The sequence below is a fragment of the Buteo buteo genome, chromosome 11, assembly GCF_964188355.1.
Source record: "Buteo buteo chromosome 11, bButBut1.hap1.1, whole genome shotgun sequence".
NCBI lineage: Eukaryota > Metazoa > Chordata > Aves > Accipitriformes > Accipitridae > Buteo > Buteo buteo.
In genome coordinates, this window is record NC_134181.1 from 39,215,563 (window position 1) to 39,229,485 (window position 13,923).

Below are 13,923 nucleotides of genomic sequence, written 5' to 3' on the forward strand. Positions count from 1 at the left end.
GATGTTCTACGGGCTACATAAAAAAGTTGTCCATAGCATGCTTGAGAAATAATCAAAGAAACTTCAGTGCACAGCTTGTTGTAAAGCTGACTACATTTAAAAAATTATCTCAAAGAAAAAACTATACTCTTGCAACAAACCCAGTAAATCAGAACCATGGCTTTTTGACAGCTCATAGAGCTAGTAAACCAGTGCTATAATGAAGGTTAGGGTATGGGCAACTATACAACTATCGTACATTTGGGCAGAGCTTGACAACCCTGTCTGGCAATCTAGGCAAAGCAGTAGCTCCAGCTGGCCTGCACATACCCAGCAGTGGCCATTTGCAATACACATTTATCAAGCCTACAGAGCACATTCATCAAGTCTGACACATCTTACAACGTGCCAGATACACATTGCACACATCATCTTTGCGTGCACAGTAAAAGATCAATACATTTGGGATCGACTTATTATAGCAAGTAATGTAGTAACATAACCCACTCGATGTATAATCTCAAAAACAAATACAGGCTAACATTAGCTTTTACAGTACAAACCATTTATACTCTTACGAATATATCACAGAGGTCATCAGTAACAAAAGACTGAAGTCAAATGTTTCTCATCCATAACAGCTTTGTAAAAAAATGCATGTTTCAAAAGTGTTCCTGAAAACATGCAACAGTATTTGCTTCAAGAACAGCAACAGCATAGCAAAGTGATGTAAATAAGTGAAACTAAATAAAGTAACCAAGTACAATCCTCATGTTTCATCACAGCATTACTTTAAAATATCCATAAATTTAACATTGAAAAACATTATTTGTGATTTACTGAAACTCAAAGGCAAAACCACCTTTCCAGAAACTTCAAAGATACTTAGAGGACAGGGAGGGTTAGGTACCGCTGTTCCTGTTTTTCTTCCAGAGAAACTAAGCTCTAGTAGTTACTTTCTTACTGAAAGAAGATTCTGTAATTATAGTTTAAAAACTGAGAAAAGACACAAATGAGTCCAACTTAAAATAAAGACACGACATTAATTAGCATTACAGGTTCTAAAAGCGGCTGCTCATTCAGGCTCCTAAAGTGAATTTATGACCTCTCTGTGCCAATTTCTCCCCTCCTGCCTTCTCCAGGAAGGAAGAAGAGGATGGAGTTTCAGCACTGAACACAGAAGACATCAATATTGTTGAATTGTAAGTGGAAAAAGCCCTACTTCACCCAGTTTCTCAAAAGGCAGATACTACAGATAAAGACTACCTTTATGCTTCTAAAGAACAACACATTCCTTAGGAAGACATAGTATTTGGAACCAGCAGTAAATTTGTCTCCAACACTACATTTTAAAATAAGAAATAAAACGCTCACTAGCCAAATTAAGCGTTCTGAAAATTAAGACAGAACACTAGTGATTCAAATGAGAGCTAAAATATTATTTCACTATTGTTTTAAAAAGCAAATACTGCATATAAAACCGTACTACATATTTTGCTCTAGGGAGAAAGACAGAATTACTGAAGACCTCCTTTCGCTTTACACACACCTCCTCCTACCTCAAACAAAAAAGAAAAAGAAAAAAAAGAGTAAAGCAGAAGCTTAACCCTAAAAAGTTGCAGTGGAATTAAGAGTTGTAACTCCCCAAGACAGTCAAGAGAGACTTCTGGTCTCTCATATCACACTACTAAACATCTATCAACAGACACAAGATGTTACTGGAAAACATTTGATTAATGCTAGCACTACAGTATCAATTATAAAATTCATCAGGATGGAAAAAAGCCAAAACAAGCCCAAAACATCAGATAGAAAGACTGCATTCCTAAACTAAAATGTAACTATTCGCTCTAACCTGTACCCTTTCCCAGACGTCTCTCTTTCCACAGCACACATAGTACAGGAAACAAAAGGGAATCTTGTTCAGGAGCGTGCTCTCCTTGCTCTGGTGGAGGCATGTGAAACCAGTCCTGCATTTTATACCAACTGCAAATACAACTCCATAAATAATAATTTAAAAGTGTTTTGCCCAATAGCATGGTTCTGCTCTTTACTGTAAACTGATATGATACATCCACCCAGCCAACATGAAATGCTTTCGGGGTTACTCTTATGTCCTCTTTAGAAACCTGAAAACTGAAGGGGGGTGGGGTATGATTTCTTACTGTGATTATTTTAATCTCATCCCTTATTTAATATGCTTATTTATGCTAATATCGCTGTCACAAAAGTATGGCTCAATTACAAGAGTACAAAAAAATAGTTTCCTCTGCCTGTAAGGTGAGAGAGGGATAAGCAGCAAGGAAGGTATTGGTCTTTTGCCTTTGGTTGAAAATACAAAGTTATCAAGAGGTATTAAGCAGTTTTATCTTTTAAAAAATTGTGAATTATTAAAATGATAAATAATTTTAGAACTACCTTTTAAGAGTTCCAGAAAAATAGAAACAACTAATCCCTCAAATTTGAGGATACTGAGCATTTTTGAAACATCAAATACCCAAAATACAGACAAAAATAGAAATATTCACATCTAAGAGCAATGGAGTCAGTACACTTTCACTCTCTATTTGTACAAGTTCTTTGGTTTTGATATATTTAGGCTGACAACTTTTGCCCAAATAATTAGGGAATGACATTTTTAGGTCATTTACACAGTCCCAAAAGGCAGAACTGGGAAGAAAATATTATGAAATACAGCCTCTTCAACCCCCTGTAAAACACAGATTCAGAACTTCCCCAAGTCTCTGCAGGCAAGACAGCATAGTTACCAACAACTTAACACCTGGGATATGAAATAAGCTACATACTAAGAGACAGAGTTCTCTACATTTACAATGTCCACAGCTCAAACTTTCAACCTGCAAGCTGCACAAGCACTCTAAAATTATGTCTCTTGCTCAGTAATTCCAAAAACATAATCCATTAACCACTGGATTCCAGAAGTCCAGAGCAAGCAGTGCATTTGTTTTATTCCTTAAGATCAAGACATCAGTTTTAGTGACTTGAAAGTTTGCTGATGCTAGAGGGTTATTTAAGATACCAAGGATAACAGGACACTGCATGGAATCACAGAAGACCCTTATGAGATCAACTGGACAATAAAATCAGCAAATAAAGTTAAATGTAGGTAAACACAAAGCAATCTATCTCTTGGGGAAAAGCAACTTCGGCTTCATATATAAATGTGCTCTCAACTCATCAATATTGCTCAGCAAGACTTCAGTGTTTTGATTCACAGCTTCATTAAACTATCAGTACAGTATCTGGAATCAGGCAAAAGCAAAACAATTCCAGGAATTATTAAAGAGAGGAATAGAGAACAAACCATAAAACACAAATATCGCACTCAAAAAATCAATTTTTTGCCCATCTACCCACACTTTAATTGGTATGTGCAGTTCTGGTCTCTCAATCTGAAAAAGGTTCAGCAAGAGGCAAAAATAAGATCAAAGGTATATAATAGCTCCCATGAGACATCTCACAGGGAATATGACAAAAGCCGATCAAATATTGAATGGCATCAAGAAGGCAGACCGGGACTGGCTGTTAATCATCTCTTCCAGTACTAAAACTAGGGACCAGCAAATGAAGTTAGAGCCAGGTTCAAAGTAAGAAAAATGAGCTATATTTTTAATGCAGATTGAAAGAAAGCTGTGGCTGCATGAAGCGCAAGTGGAAGGGGAAACTGGACATGGACAAGGTAGAGAAATTCCCTAATGCATGCTAAATAGCTGAGCACAAAGGGCTCAGAAACCCCTCTGAGCCAAAAGTAATTGCAGGGTGGGAAAGCAGTCAGGGTAGGAGGGAAGACTTCAGTTTTGTTTTTTTTTTTCCTGAGGCATCTGCTCACAGCCACGGCTGGACCCAGAGCACCAGGTGGGATGGATCCCTGCTCCAGTCAGGGCAGTGTCTGCTACGTTCTTATGCCGTGAGAAAAATATACAGATGTCAATGATTTATAGGTGCTGCAATTTTAGAACAACTGCTGCAGGTAGTTATTTAGAGAGGAAAGACTTTCCTATTACTTTCTATCTAAAAAATTCAAAAGAGCCTTTATAGTTTTCCATTACAAGTTGTGGAATTACAAAAATAGGAATTCTACCTTTAAGTTACATTATCCATCCAAGCCATACTTGCTATTACTACTTCTCTTTTAAACAGAAGGGAGGAAAGACCAGAGCTTTGGGCAAGAATTGGCTGTTATATACCTAAATTTCTCTGTTCCTTCTTTGGAGAAAACTTCAGAGCTGTAACTGCTGTGAGCAATGTGTAACCGTTGCAATACTTAACATTCCAGACAAGTGACAGGAACATTTACAAAAGAACTCCTAAACTTAGGAACTGTGCTCTAAAAGCCTTTTCATAACAAAATTAAATAATGTAGTCTTGTTTTCAAGCTCCTATTTTAAACAACCGCTATTTCAAAACACTGCCAAGGAAAGAAAAAGCAACTGTTCATCAACTAAATCCAAGCAATTCTTCCTAGCATGGGGAATCTGTTCCACAAGGAAGGGCAACACTGTCCAAAACTCGGTCTCAGCACTAACTTTTACACTGACTGTACCTTCAGATGCCTTTTTTTTTTTTTTTTTTTTGAATGGCAGTTTTGGAAACCAGAACATAAAACCAGGTAAATATATACCTTATTGGTATCTAACCTAAAGCTGATTCAAAAATATTCCAAGTGGGCTAAGTACCCCATAACATGCCCATTAACTATGGCTGCTCACACTATAGATGAGAATACCACTCACATTACTATTATATAGGTGTTGTTTCATTGGTGTTGATCATACACGTAATGAAAAATATATTTGTATCTGAAGGCAGTGTGTGTCTTACAGTGTAAGCTCAGATAAAACTCAGCCAGCAGAACATGATAAAGAAAACAAAAGAGGGAATATAACATGTCAAATAGTAGTACGATAAACGTGGAGGGACACTAAAACCTGGTTTTGGCTACGTTGTCATTTTCCACTCCTGGTAAATTTCACAGTTGCATCCAAATTTTAAGCCATGCACTAAGAGATGATGTAATATATACCTATTTCCTGGAGAGTAATTACACCTCTATGTCAGATTTTAAAGGCTTAAACAAACTTATCAGAAATATCAACCTTCTCTGTAAAACCCTTAGGTTAATATCCCAATAAAATAGCACCAACTCTTCTTTTGGCACTGTAGTTTTTCTGGGAGAAAAAAAAAAATTAACATAATAAATTTCCCAGCCAAAGGACTGGCCAGCTTTAACTATAAAAGCAGCTAGTCTAAAAAGTGATATTTAGTCAGTTAACCATGTTAACTGAAAGTGTTGTTATCATTCATCATTCCAAGCATGTTTTAAAGTGTTACTACAAAAATCAATAACCCTCCAGTTACAAAGGTGTATTTAGTGTCATATAACACTAAGTATATACTGTATTCCTTAATCAACAATCAGATTCCCCTGCACACATGCAAATTTTCCTTGCACCGCCAGGGAAGTACTTTCAAAACCCGCAATGTACAATTTTAACACCAAGGAATTTGGCAGAAGAGCACAACAAAAGGTGCGCAACTAACACAACAGCTTCCTTCTGTTTCAAACGGACTAGCTCAGGAGACAAGCTTTCATTGCAATATACTCCGTCTCTAGCACAGCTGTTCCCAGAAGTGCTGGCTAGAGTAGGTGACCAGTAGTGACCTTTTCCCTTTTGTCCATTGAAAATGTTGTCAGCTGAACTCTTGTATCAACAACTGCAGCAAAGGCTTCTGCCTGTTCGCAGGCAGAAGAAAGGCAGGCAGTAGCCTCGCTCCCATCAGAAAAAGGGGGACAGAGAAAGGACATGCAATGTGCTATTTCAGGAGCTAGAGCGGCGGCTCACAGCACGTGTATGTTACAGGTAAAACCTGTAAGATAGGTGAGTCACTTTGACCAAGTCTCCTGTTCATCCAAAACACTCCATCAAATCTTCGGTTTGTGCAAAACCCAAAAACCCCAAATCCTGTTTCTGGCATGGTGACGATGACAAATCTGTTCCTACTAGCTGTTGACTAATGTATTTTCAACTTGAGGACTTTCTATTGCCTGGATTTCTGGAACTAGGAGGTGACTGGGTTCTCACTATGTCCACTTCGCCACCAACCTGGTCTGGCAACATTCCTGAAGGCATTGCACCAAAAAAAAGAGAGAACAGGAGAAGCATACAGAGATACACCCCCCCAGGGACCTTCCCAGCCCCCAGGTGCTTACAGCTCTGGGATTCCCAGCCCCAGAAGAACCTTCCTGGTCTCAGCTGGATGAAGGGAATGGCCTGGGTGGGAATGGTCCATCCACAAGCCAGCCTTGCTAAGGCTGGGGGAGAGAAGTGCCTGCTGGGGATTGCTTAAGCTAGTCATGAAAATAATTTAATTGTACCCTGCCACCAAAAGAGGCAGTCCCACCCTTCCTCAGTCCTCCCCCTTCTTTCAATTCTAGACATCATAGCTCATTTTTTGATGAGTTGGTTTCTTCAGTCAGATCAGGACTGATCTGACTCACCTTATAATTGCTAGATACGATGCAAAGGAAGCAGCGGGACTGGGAACCAGGAACAAGACGGAAGGCTCACCCTTTCAGAGACGGTATAGTCCCAAATTTGTTTTAATACAGTCTCAGGCTATTGGACACATAGCAACATCCCTGATTTAAATGAACCTCTTATTGCTGCCCAACCACCACCACTTTCCAAGCCACATGGTAAGACAGATGAGACAAGAGATGAACTATGTTATTTTTAAGCAATCAACACAAGACAAAACAGGGCACTGACCACCACAGAGGGTCTGAAGATTGGCTGTCTATGGGTTTGAATTCTGTGCTCTGACCCACATCTTCCTTCACCTCTAAGACCTGTCAGCACCACACTCATTACTTTTAAAGGTTTAAAATCCTTCAGGTTTGGGAGAGAGACAGAAGACAGAACTGCATGCAAATCTTTCCTAAATACCCTGGTATCGCTAGGGGGGGACCATTTACCCACCCCAATGTGAAAGCCCAAGGACATACATTTGAATCACATGGAACAAAAGTACTTGGGACAGGATGGAGAGGCTCCCATCCGCAGACACTGGGGTTTTTTTCCTCCCCCAGGAAAAAGGACAAGATACTGTTTCTCTTCCACATTTTTATTCCAAGCCTTCCGGAAAAGGGTGAATCACTAACCAGTTTATAGAGTCCCTGTTTCCCTAGACAGTTTATTTGTTGGAGCAATGCAGGACTCTACATGGGACAGAGCCTGGGAAAGCACTTAAACCCCAGGACCAGTACAGCATCCCTAACTGATGTGACTGCTGATGTGCTGATACCACCATGGAATGCCAAGTGCCTAATGTTTTAGCACTTTCAATTGTGAAACACTATTACAGTATTTCTTTGAGAAGCTCCTATGCCTCCAGGTTTCGTGGCGAGCCTTTGATGTTTGGCTGAAGGCCTTAGAATAGCTTTCCCATTCCCTCCAGAAAAAATGTAGTCTTTCTACTAAAAAAGGCTATACTGAAGTCTTTATAGTTATTTTTTCCTTCAAATATCCTTTACTTACAACCCTAATGTCCATAAGTTATAGACTTAATGGAATTTTCTTCTGTAGATAGATACAGATATAGTTTACAGGTATAGATCAGAAACATTTTCAGAAAACTGTCAAGAAGTTCTTATAATGTATATTTCTATAATTTTATGTTTCTAATATAGCAAATTTACTTCCAAACATGAAATGCAAGTAGACTGAAATCTCATGTGCACACTTGGAACTATAATCTTTAAAATGTTTTTAATATTTTTCCTGAGTGAGCTTTCACAAACAGAATTTATACCATTTACTATGAATTTGAAAGTGTTCGGTATCTTTCAGAAAGACACATAGAGTTAAAATACAAAAAGAAATAGGTACAAAGCCTAGAATATCAGCATATGGAAGATCAAATCTTGAAATCATAATATAGAGCTTAGAAGCACATAGTATAAAAGCAGTTTTTGTTTCTTCATGACAACCGATGCATAAATACAACAAATCAATTCCTGCCATTAATGACAAGCTTTTAATGCTGAAAACACTGATAACTCTGTAAGTGGGAAACAAAAGGAAGTTAGGAGAGTCAACCAAGATATATGAAAAAATAGTAGTCCAAAGATATGGGACCAAGCCCCTGTATTTTGAGTTCACAAGACTGAAGGGCTGGCAGCACCATGGAATGGCACAAGCCCCTCGGACCTCCAGCAGCTTCACTCTCCTCTCCCTTAATCTTAGTGTGTTACTTACAGTACTGATTCCATCTGGAAGAAGACGACGACCAATGACCACAGCACTGAAGAAAGGGGGTAGGCCATCCTTGAAAATCCATAATGCTCACTTAATTAAGCAGATTTATATTGGTAAAAGATGTTATCTACCATGAAACAAGGATACTTTGCTATTAAATCAGGTTTCTGGGTTCTATTCCTACATCTGCCCATTTTCCTCTATGGCCTTGAGACGACCAGCTCCTTGTGACCAAGCTTGGTTGTAAATGACAGTAATATCTATCATAGCAAACTATCAAAACCTTTGGAAAATAGCAAGACAGCACCCTTAAACTTTTTCAAAGTCATAGGGATGCCCATACTTATAGGTTGAGGAAAGCCTTTCTTGTAGTTTTGTACAAGGCTAGAAAGAAGAATAGCAGCAGTTGTGGAAGACAAGTTTATGTTAGAAAGTATTCATTTTAACATCTTAATTCTTGATGAAAAGTTCTCAGTATAGTCAAACCTGGTGATATTGCCACATTCAAGGATGCATCTCATATTTACAAATCATAAGTCAATAATAATTTGATGACAACAACTTCCAGCAACCGTACCTATTTAAGAAGCTCATCATTTCCAGAAGAGACATATAATTGTCCATCTGATACAAGTAAGTGCAGATAAAAAATTGCTTTGCATGATCCTGTCATTGCTAGGAAAAAAAGATCTTTTTTTTTCCACAGAAAAAAATAAAAGCAAAACTAGAACTTGAAGTGAACAAGTTAGTCAGGTTTGTGGTAGGAATTGTGTCTATAAAGAACAGTTTTAATTATTTTTTTTCTTTTCCTCCAGAAAAGCCCATATTCCTTCAGGGACTTGAAGGAAATATTTGCCATTAACTATTTACAATGCTGGTTACTTCTTAGGGAAAAGCAAACTGAAAAAGACAAGACCGTTGTTTGCAAAGAAAGAAATATTTTTCACTGCACAACGGATGCTACTTTAAATGCATACCCATTATCAAATCTCAGTGTCATTTAGCTTGCTAAGTAAAAGAAACTTTAAGCTCAGTACAACTTGGCAACTCAGTAAAAAAAAAATCCTATGGGTAAATAGAGAAAATCAAGCTCTAATAGATCATTTTTTTAAACTTGTCCGTGTCAGTTAAGACTTGTCAATATGAAGACTGCCAACGTTTTAGCAATGAACAGTGAAATACGTTGAAGGAGCCTCTCCAGCACCAACCCTCACACAGCAAGGAAATTCTGTAGCCAAAGTTTCAAGAAGGCCCCATCTGCCAAAACCACTGTGTGCTTTTAATTAAGAACTATATAGAAATGTATTATGAAGAACACAGCAAGTTTCAAGGACTGTTAAGAATGCCAGCCTCTTGGTCAAGCTTTCCACACCCCACACCCCTAAATGTATATCCCATAGGAAATCATTATTCACTGGATGTACCTGTGCAGAACACGTATCCTACATTGGCTAAATGACCAAAGTCAAAGAAATGTTTTTAGCATCAGAAAAATACGAATACTTTCAGGCTGATGTCATCAAATACATCACTCAAGTACTTCAATACTACCTTTATTCTTTTTAATACTGTTTAAATACTAGATGTTAGATGTTCAGTGCATATATACCAGTTAGTTACAGGCGATCATTAGCTTGGCTTCATTCTGGCACACAGTGCTGGAAAATAAAATTAACTGAGGATCATGCAAGACTTATCTTTCATAAATGTCAAACCAAGTCTTGAAGTAAGTAAAAATGAGTTTTCTCTCTTGAAATTTTGTTTCAGTGGCTTTACAGCTCCTTAGTATGTAAAAAATGGCTAGCTCTTAATTATGATATTGGGGAGGGTGGTACTGAAACCTTGCAGACTGATCCCCTTTAAAAAGTCCCCTTTTACCTAACTTCACAATTTATTCTTGTATTACTCTTTTCTGCAATTCGGGAAGCTACTAGTTCTGTCACTTATTTGCAACAGTCTCAGTTCTTTGCAAAATTCAGGTATCCCGAGACATTTATTTACAAACATGAAGATCAGAAACTGTGGTGCCTTTACAGTAAAGAAAAAGTCCTTTTTCCCCAAAGAAAATCATGCATGCATGTGTGAAAACTCTAACGATGAATTATTTGTATATTAAAAGATAGTATCCTACGATTACTTGCAGGCTGCATTAAACTGTTAAGTGCTCCAAATGGTGGCTTCTCTGATCATTTCAGTTGGAATAAGCTCAAAAGAAACAAGTAATATGTTCCTTGTGACTAGTCACTTAAGGCTACGATTAAGTATATAACTCGGCTTCTAACACCCGTTTTTTCTCCCTTTTTCAGTATAAAGACTAAAAATAAGATCAAATGAGGTGATTTTTGAAGGCAGGAAGTACAAGCATAACATTTCTTATGCTGTTTTTCCCACTGAGCAATAGAGATTCAGTCACATTAATAGCATTACACACTTCTGGAACTGGATCCTAGTTGGCAAGACAGGCTCCAACGTTGCAAGATCAAGGCAAGAAAAAAAGAACTTCTGAAGTATGTTAGTGAAAGATCGCTTAAGGAGTTTCCATCGCATGCCTCCACCTTCTGAGAATATATTTTCCTCTTTCATACTATCAGAAAGCAAAAATGGCACAAACTTATTTCCCTTCACCATGTTACATGTAAGTATATATTTATTCATACCTAAAATGTTAACTGTACATCACCTCATCTATGCTGTACCATGAAATCTTTACAGCGTAAAAACAGAAACTTCAAAAACTCATTGTCTACACCTTAGACTAGTAACTAACGCAGGCCAGAGATTGTTCTCCAGCCCAGAGGCAAACCTGCACTGCTTGATTTGTGACTATACAGCCAAAATCACTTTCCCCTCTCCCCCATCCAGAAAGGCTGGCCATGTCCCACATCTGTTTGGAGAAGTCCTGGGATTCGCCACCTTTGAATGATGCCCAGATATGGCTTAGGAAGTTGCTAGATGGCCTAGCTAAGCCATACCAGTGACCATGCTGACAATTTACTAGCACGAATGATCACATGCCAGACCTCAGCCTAGCACCCAAGTTTTCTTTTATTTGCTACAATGGACACACTCTCCATTAAGGGAAACCTTCGCTCAAGCCTCTCCTCATGCCTGATGCAGAAGACCCCTTTGGTAGCAGGCCTGGAAGGCCACAGAGATCACACTGCCTCATAACACAGAGGGAAAGGGAAAACACCGCAGAGCTGGTAAGCTGCAAAACACAATAAAAAGTACAGTCCATGAGAACTGGAAATCCCTGCACAGATGTTTGCCCACTGCGACGTTCCACCGTCATCAAATTTTAATAAACCAATCCCTTATACTACTAAAGAGAGAACACAGATCCTTATCAATGATCACAACAAAGCTCATGTCAACAAACGGCTCTTCGACTTGAGCAGATAAAAGAACTGGGAAATGTGGACTGCAGTGTTTATCTAGATGGCCCTGTATTTGACAGAAATGGTACAATAAATTTTTAAGTTTTAAATTAAAAACATTTGAGATGTTTTGTTCCCCACAATTATGTATTGTATTCAGTAGAGAAAGAAAAATAGACATGGGTCTTCAGACATACAAAAACATCTGAAAAAATCAGATTTTCTTTTCTATTTCACATAGTCTACCAGTCCAGAATCTGATTTTTCCATTAACTGAAAAATAAGTGGCAGTGTTAGCAAGAAACAAGAGACTGCTCCCATCTCAGTTTCTCAATTTTAATCTCAGACTGCTTACAATGACCTGCTCTTTTCATTTTTGTTAGCTTCTACCTAACAACAATCAACTAGGCTGGAGGGGAAAGGAGAAACTGTACATCTGAGCTCCTGCAGAACTATATGGTGATCCACAGAGTGTTAAAAGCAGCCACTGGCTTTAGTCTGCCTACATTTCAGCAGCCAAAGTCCATACCATTAATTACGCAGGAAGCAGCAACAGAAGGTTTATATTTGCTTTTGGGGTGAGTAGAGCTTGCAGAGACTACGTCCTTCAGCAGAACCTACGGCTCTTCAGAACACTTTTCACCCAGTGGAACCAAGTACTAGACAAATTTTTCTGCTACGGGAGAGCTATGTTTTCCAGATCCTAGCACAGACAGACACTTCATGCAATCACAGACAGTGAGATGCAGATGCCATTGTGGAGAGAAGAGTGCAGTTTGCTGAGCATCAGCACTGCATTGTTTTTCTCTCTGAAGACACAGAGTATGGAAGACTCTTAGAACCGGCTGGTGGCTCTCTGATTTTGACCCAGCTGCAGGAACCTGCTTTCCTCCATCCCTGGCACTACCAGGTCACATAAGACTTGCAAGAAGGAATACCGTGAGGCACAGGAAGGCAGGCAGCAGGCACAAAACTGGAACTTGTAGGATCCTTCAGCTACAAAAATGCAGAAAAACGGCCCTCCAGCCAAGCATGAGACCAGAATCCAGACAAAGGTCCTCCCCACCACAGCAAAACCTAGCTACAAAGGTGTTGAAGTGCAGGTACCCTACCTCTCTCCTCAGAAAGCTCCCACACGCACCACGACCACCCCCTCTCCACAGAAACAAGCCAGCAGCGTGAAACAAAACGATTTCACCGTGGGATGCAAACCCGGGCAAACCTGAGCTTGCCCAGCTAGCCGGCAACGGCGAAGCCCTCCGTTACCTCAGCCAGCCGGCCGAACCGGCCTCCCCCAGGGGCGAAGCGCCGCGGAGGGACGGTCACAAAATGGGTGACAGGGACGACGACGCGCGCATCGGCCAGCGAGGGGAAGGAAGGAGGGAGGGAGGGAGGGAGGGAAGGAGGGGGATGCCGCCGCCGGGCGGCCCCTGAGGCGGGAGCGGGGCGGCTGTCACCGCCGCGGCCGGCTGAGAGGGCGAGCGGCGCGGCGGGGAAGGCGGCGGGGGGGGGGGGGGGGGCGGAGGGGTGACAGCGCGGCCGGCGGCCCCTCAGGGCAGAGGCGGCGGCGGTGAGGAGAAGACCGAGCCCGGGGGCGGGCGGCGCGGGAAGGGGGCTCGTCGCGGCGGTGAGGCGCTGCCGCCGGCGGGAGCGAGGTGCGAGCGGCCGGAGCTCGGGACATAGGCCCGGCCGGGGCCTGGCGCGGTGGCGTGCGACCCCCCCGGCGGGCGGGGGTCGGGGCTGGGCTGGGCTAGGCTAGGCTCGCCGGCGCTCGGCGCTTACCGGGCAGCCGCCTCCTTCCCGCTTCTTCGCGGCGCGGCCCGAGTCTCGGGGGGGGGGGGAACCGGACCGGACCGGACCGGGCCGGGCCGGGCCGGGCCGCGAGCGCCGCCGGCGGGAGGGGGAGGGGGCGCGGAGGGGCGCGCGGGGACGGCAGGGACCCCTCCGCCCGCCTCCGCCTCCGCCCCGCCCCTCGCGGGCGGGACCACGGCACTGCGCAGGCGTCAACCCCGCTGCAGGCCAACCCCGCGCCGAAGGGGCTGGGCTGAGGGGGGGCGGGGGAGGAGTGCGGCTGCTGGCGGCGCATGCGCCGTGGCGCCCCCCTCCTCGCCCCTCGCGCGCTTCCTCCCGCAGGGGGCGCGGTCGGGTGAGGCGCCTCGCGCCGCAAAGCACCTGAGGGCGGGAGGGCAGCGGCGGTGCTGATCGGGGGGGAGGGGGGGCAACGGTCAACGGTAACGGGCAACGGTAACGGGCAACGGCAACGGCAGCCGGTCGGGGCTCCCCCCCGG

At 42.1% G+C, this 13,923-nt stretch overlaps 1 protein-coding gene across 3 annotated transcripts in view; it reads right to left on the reverse strand.

Moving 5' to 3' along the window:
* SPECC1L (sperm antigen with calponin homology and coiled-coil domains 1 like) overlaps window positions 1–13,543 on the reverse strand; it is a 70,160-nt gene extending 56,617 nt beyond the window's left edge. Inside the window, exon 1 of one of the 3 annotated variants that reach the window (XM_075041670.1) lies at window positions 13,418–13,543. Coding sequence is in view for 1 of the 3 variants with exons in the window: in XM_075041669.1 (XP_074897770.1) it covers window positions 1,835–1,875 (41 nt within the window). In the remaining 2 variants the exon portion in view is untranslated. Of the gene's footprint in view, window positions 1–1,834; window positions 1,943–12,901; window positions 12,924–13,417 lie in introns of those variants that run through there. The other 2 variants (XM_075041671.1, XM_075041669.1) reach the window with 2 other exon arrangements.
* Window positions 13,544–13,923: the final 380 nt, after the last annotated feature.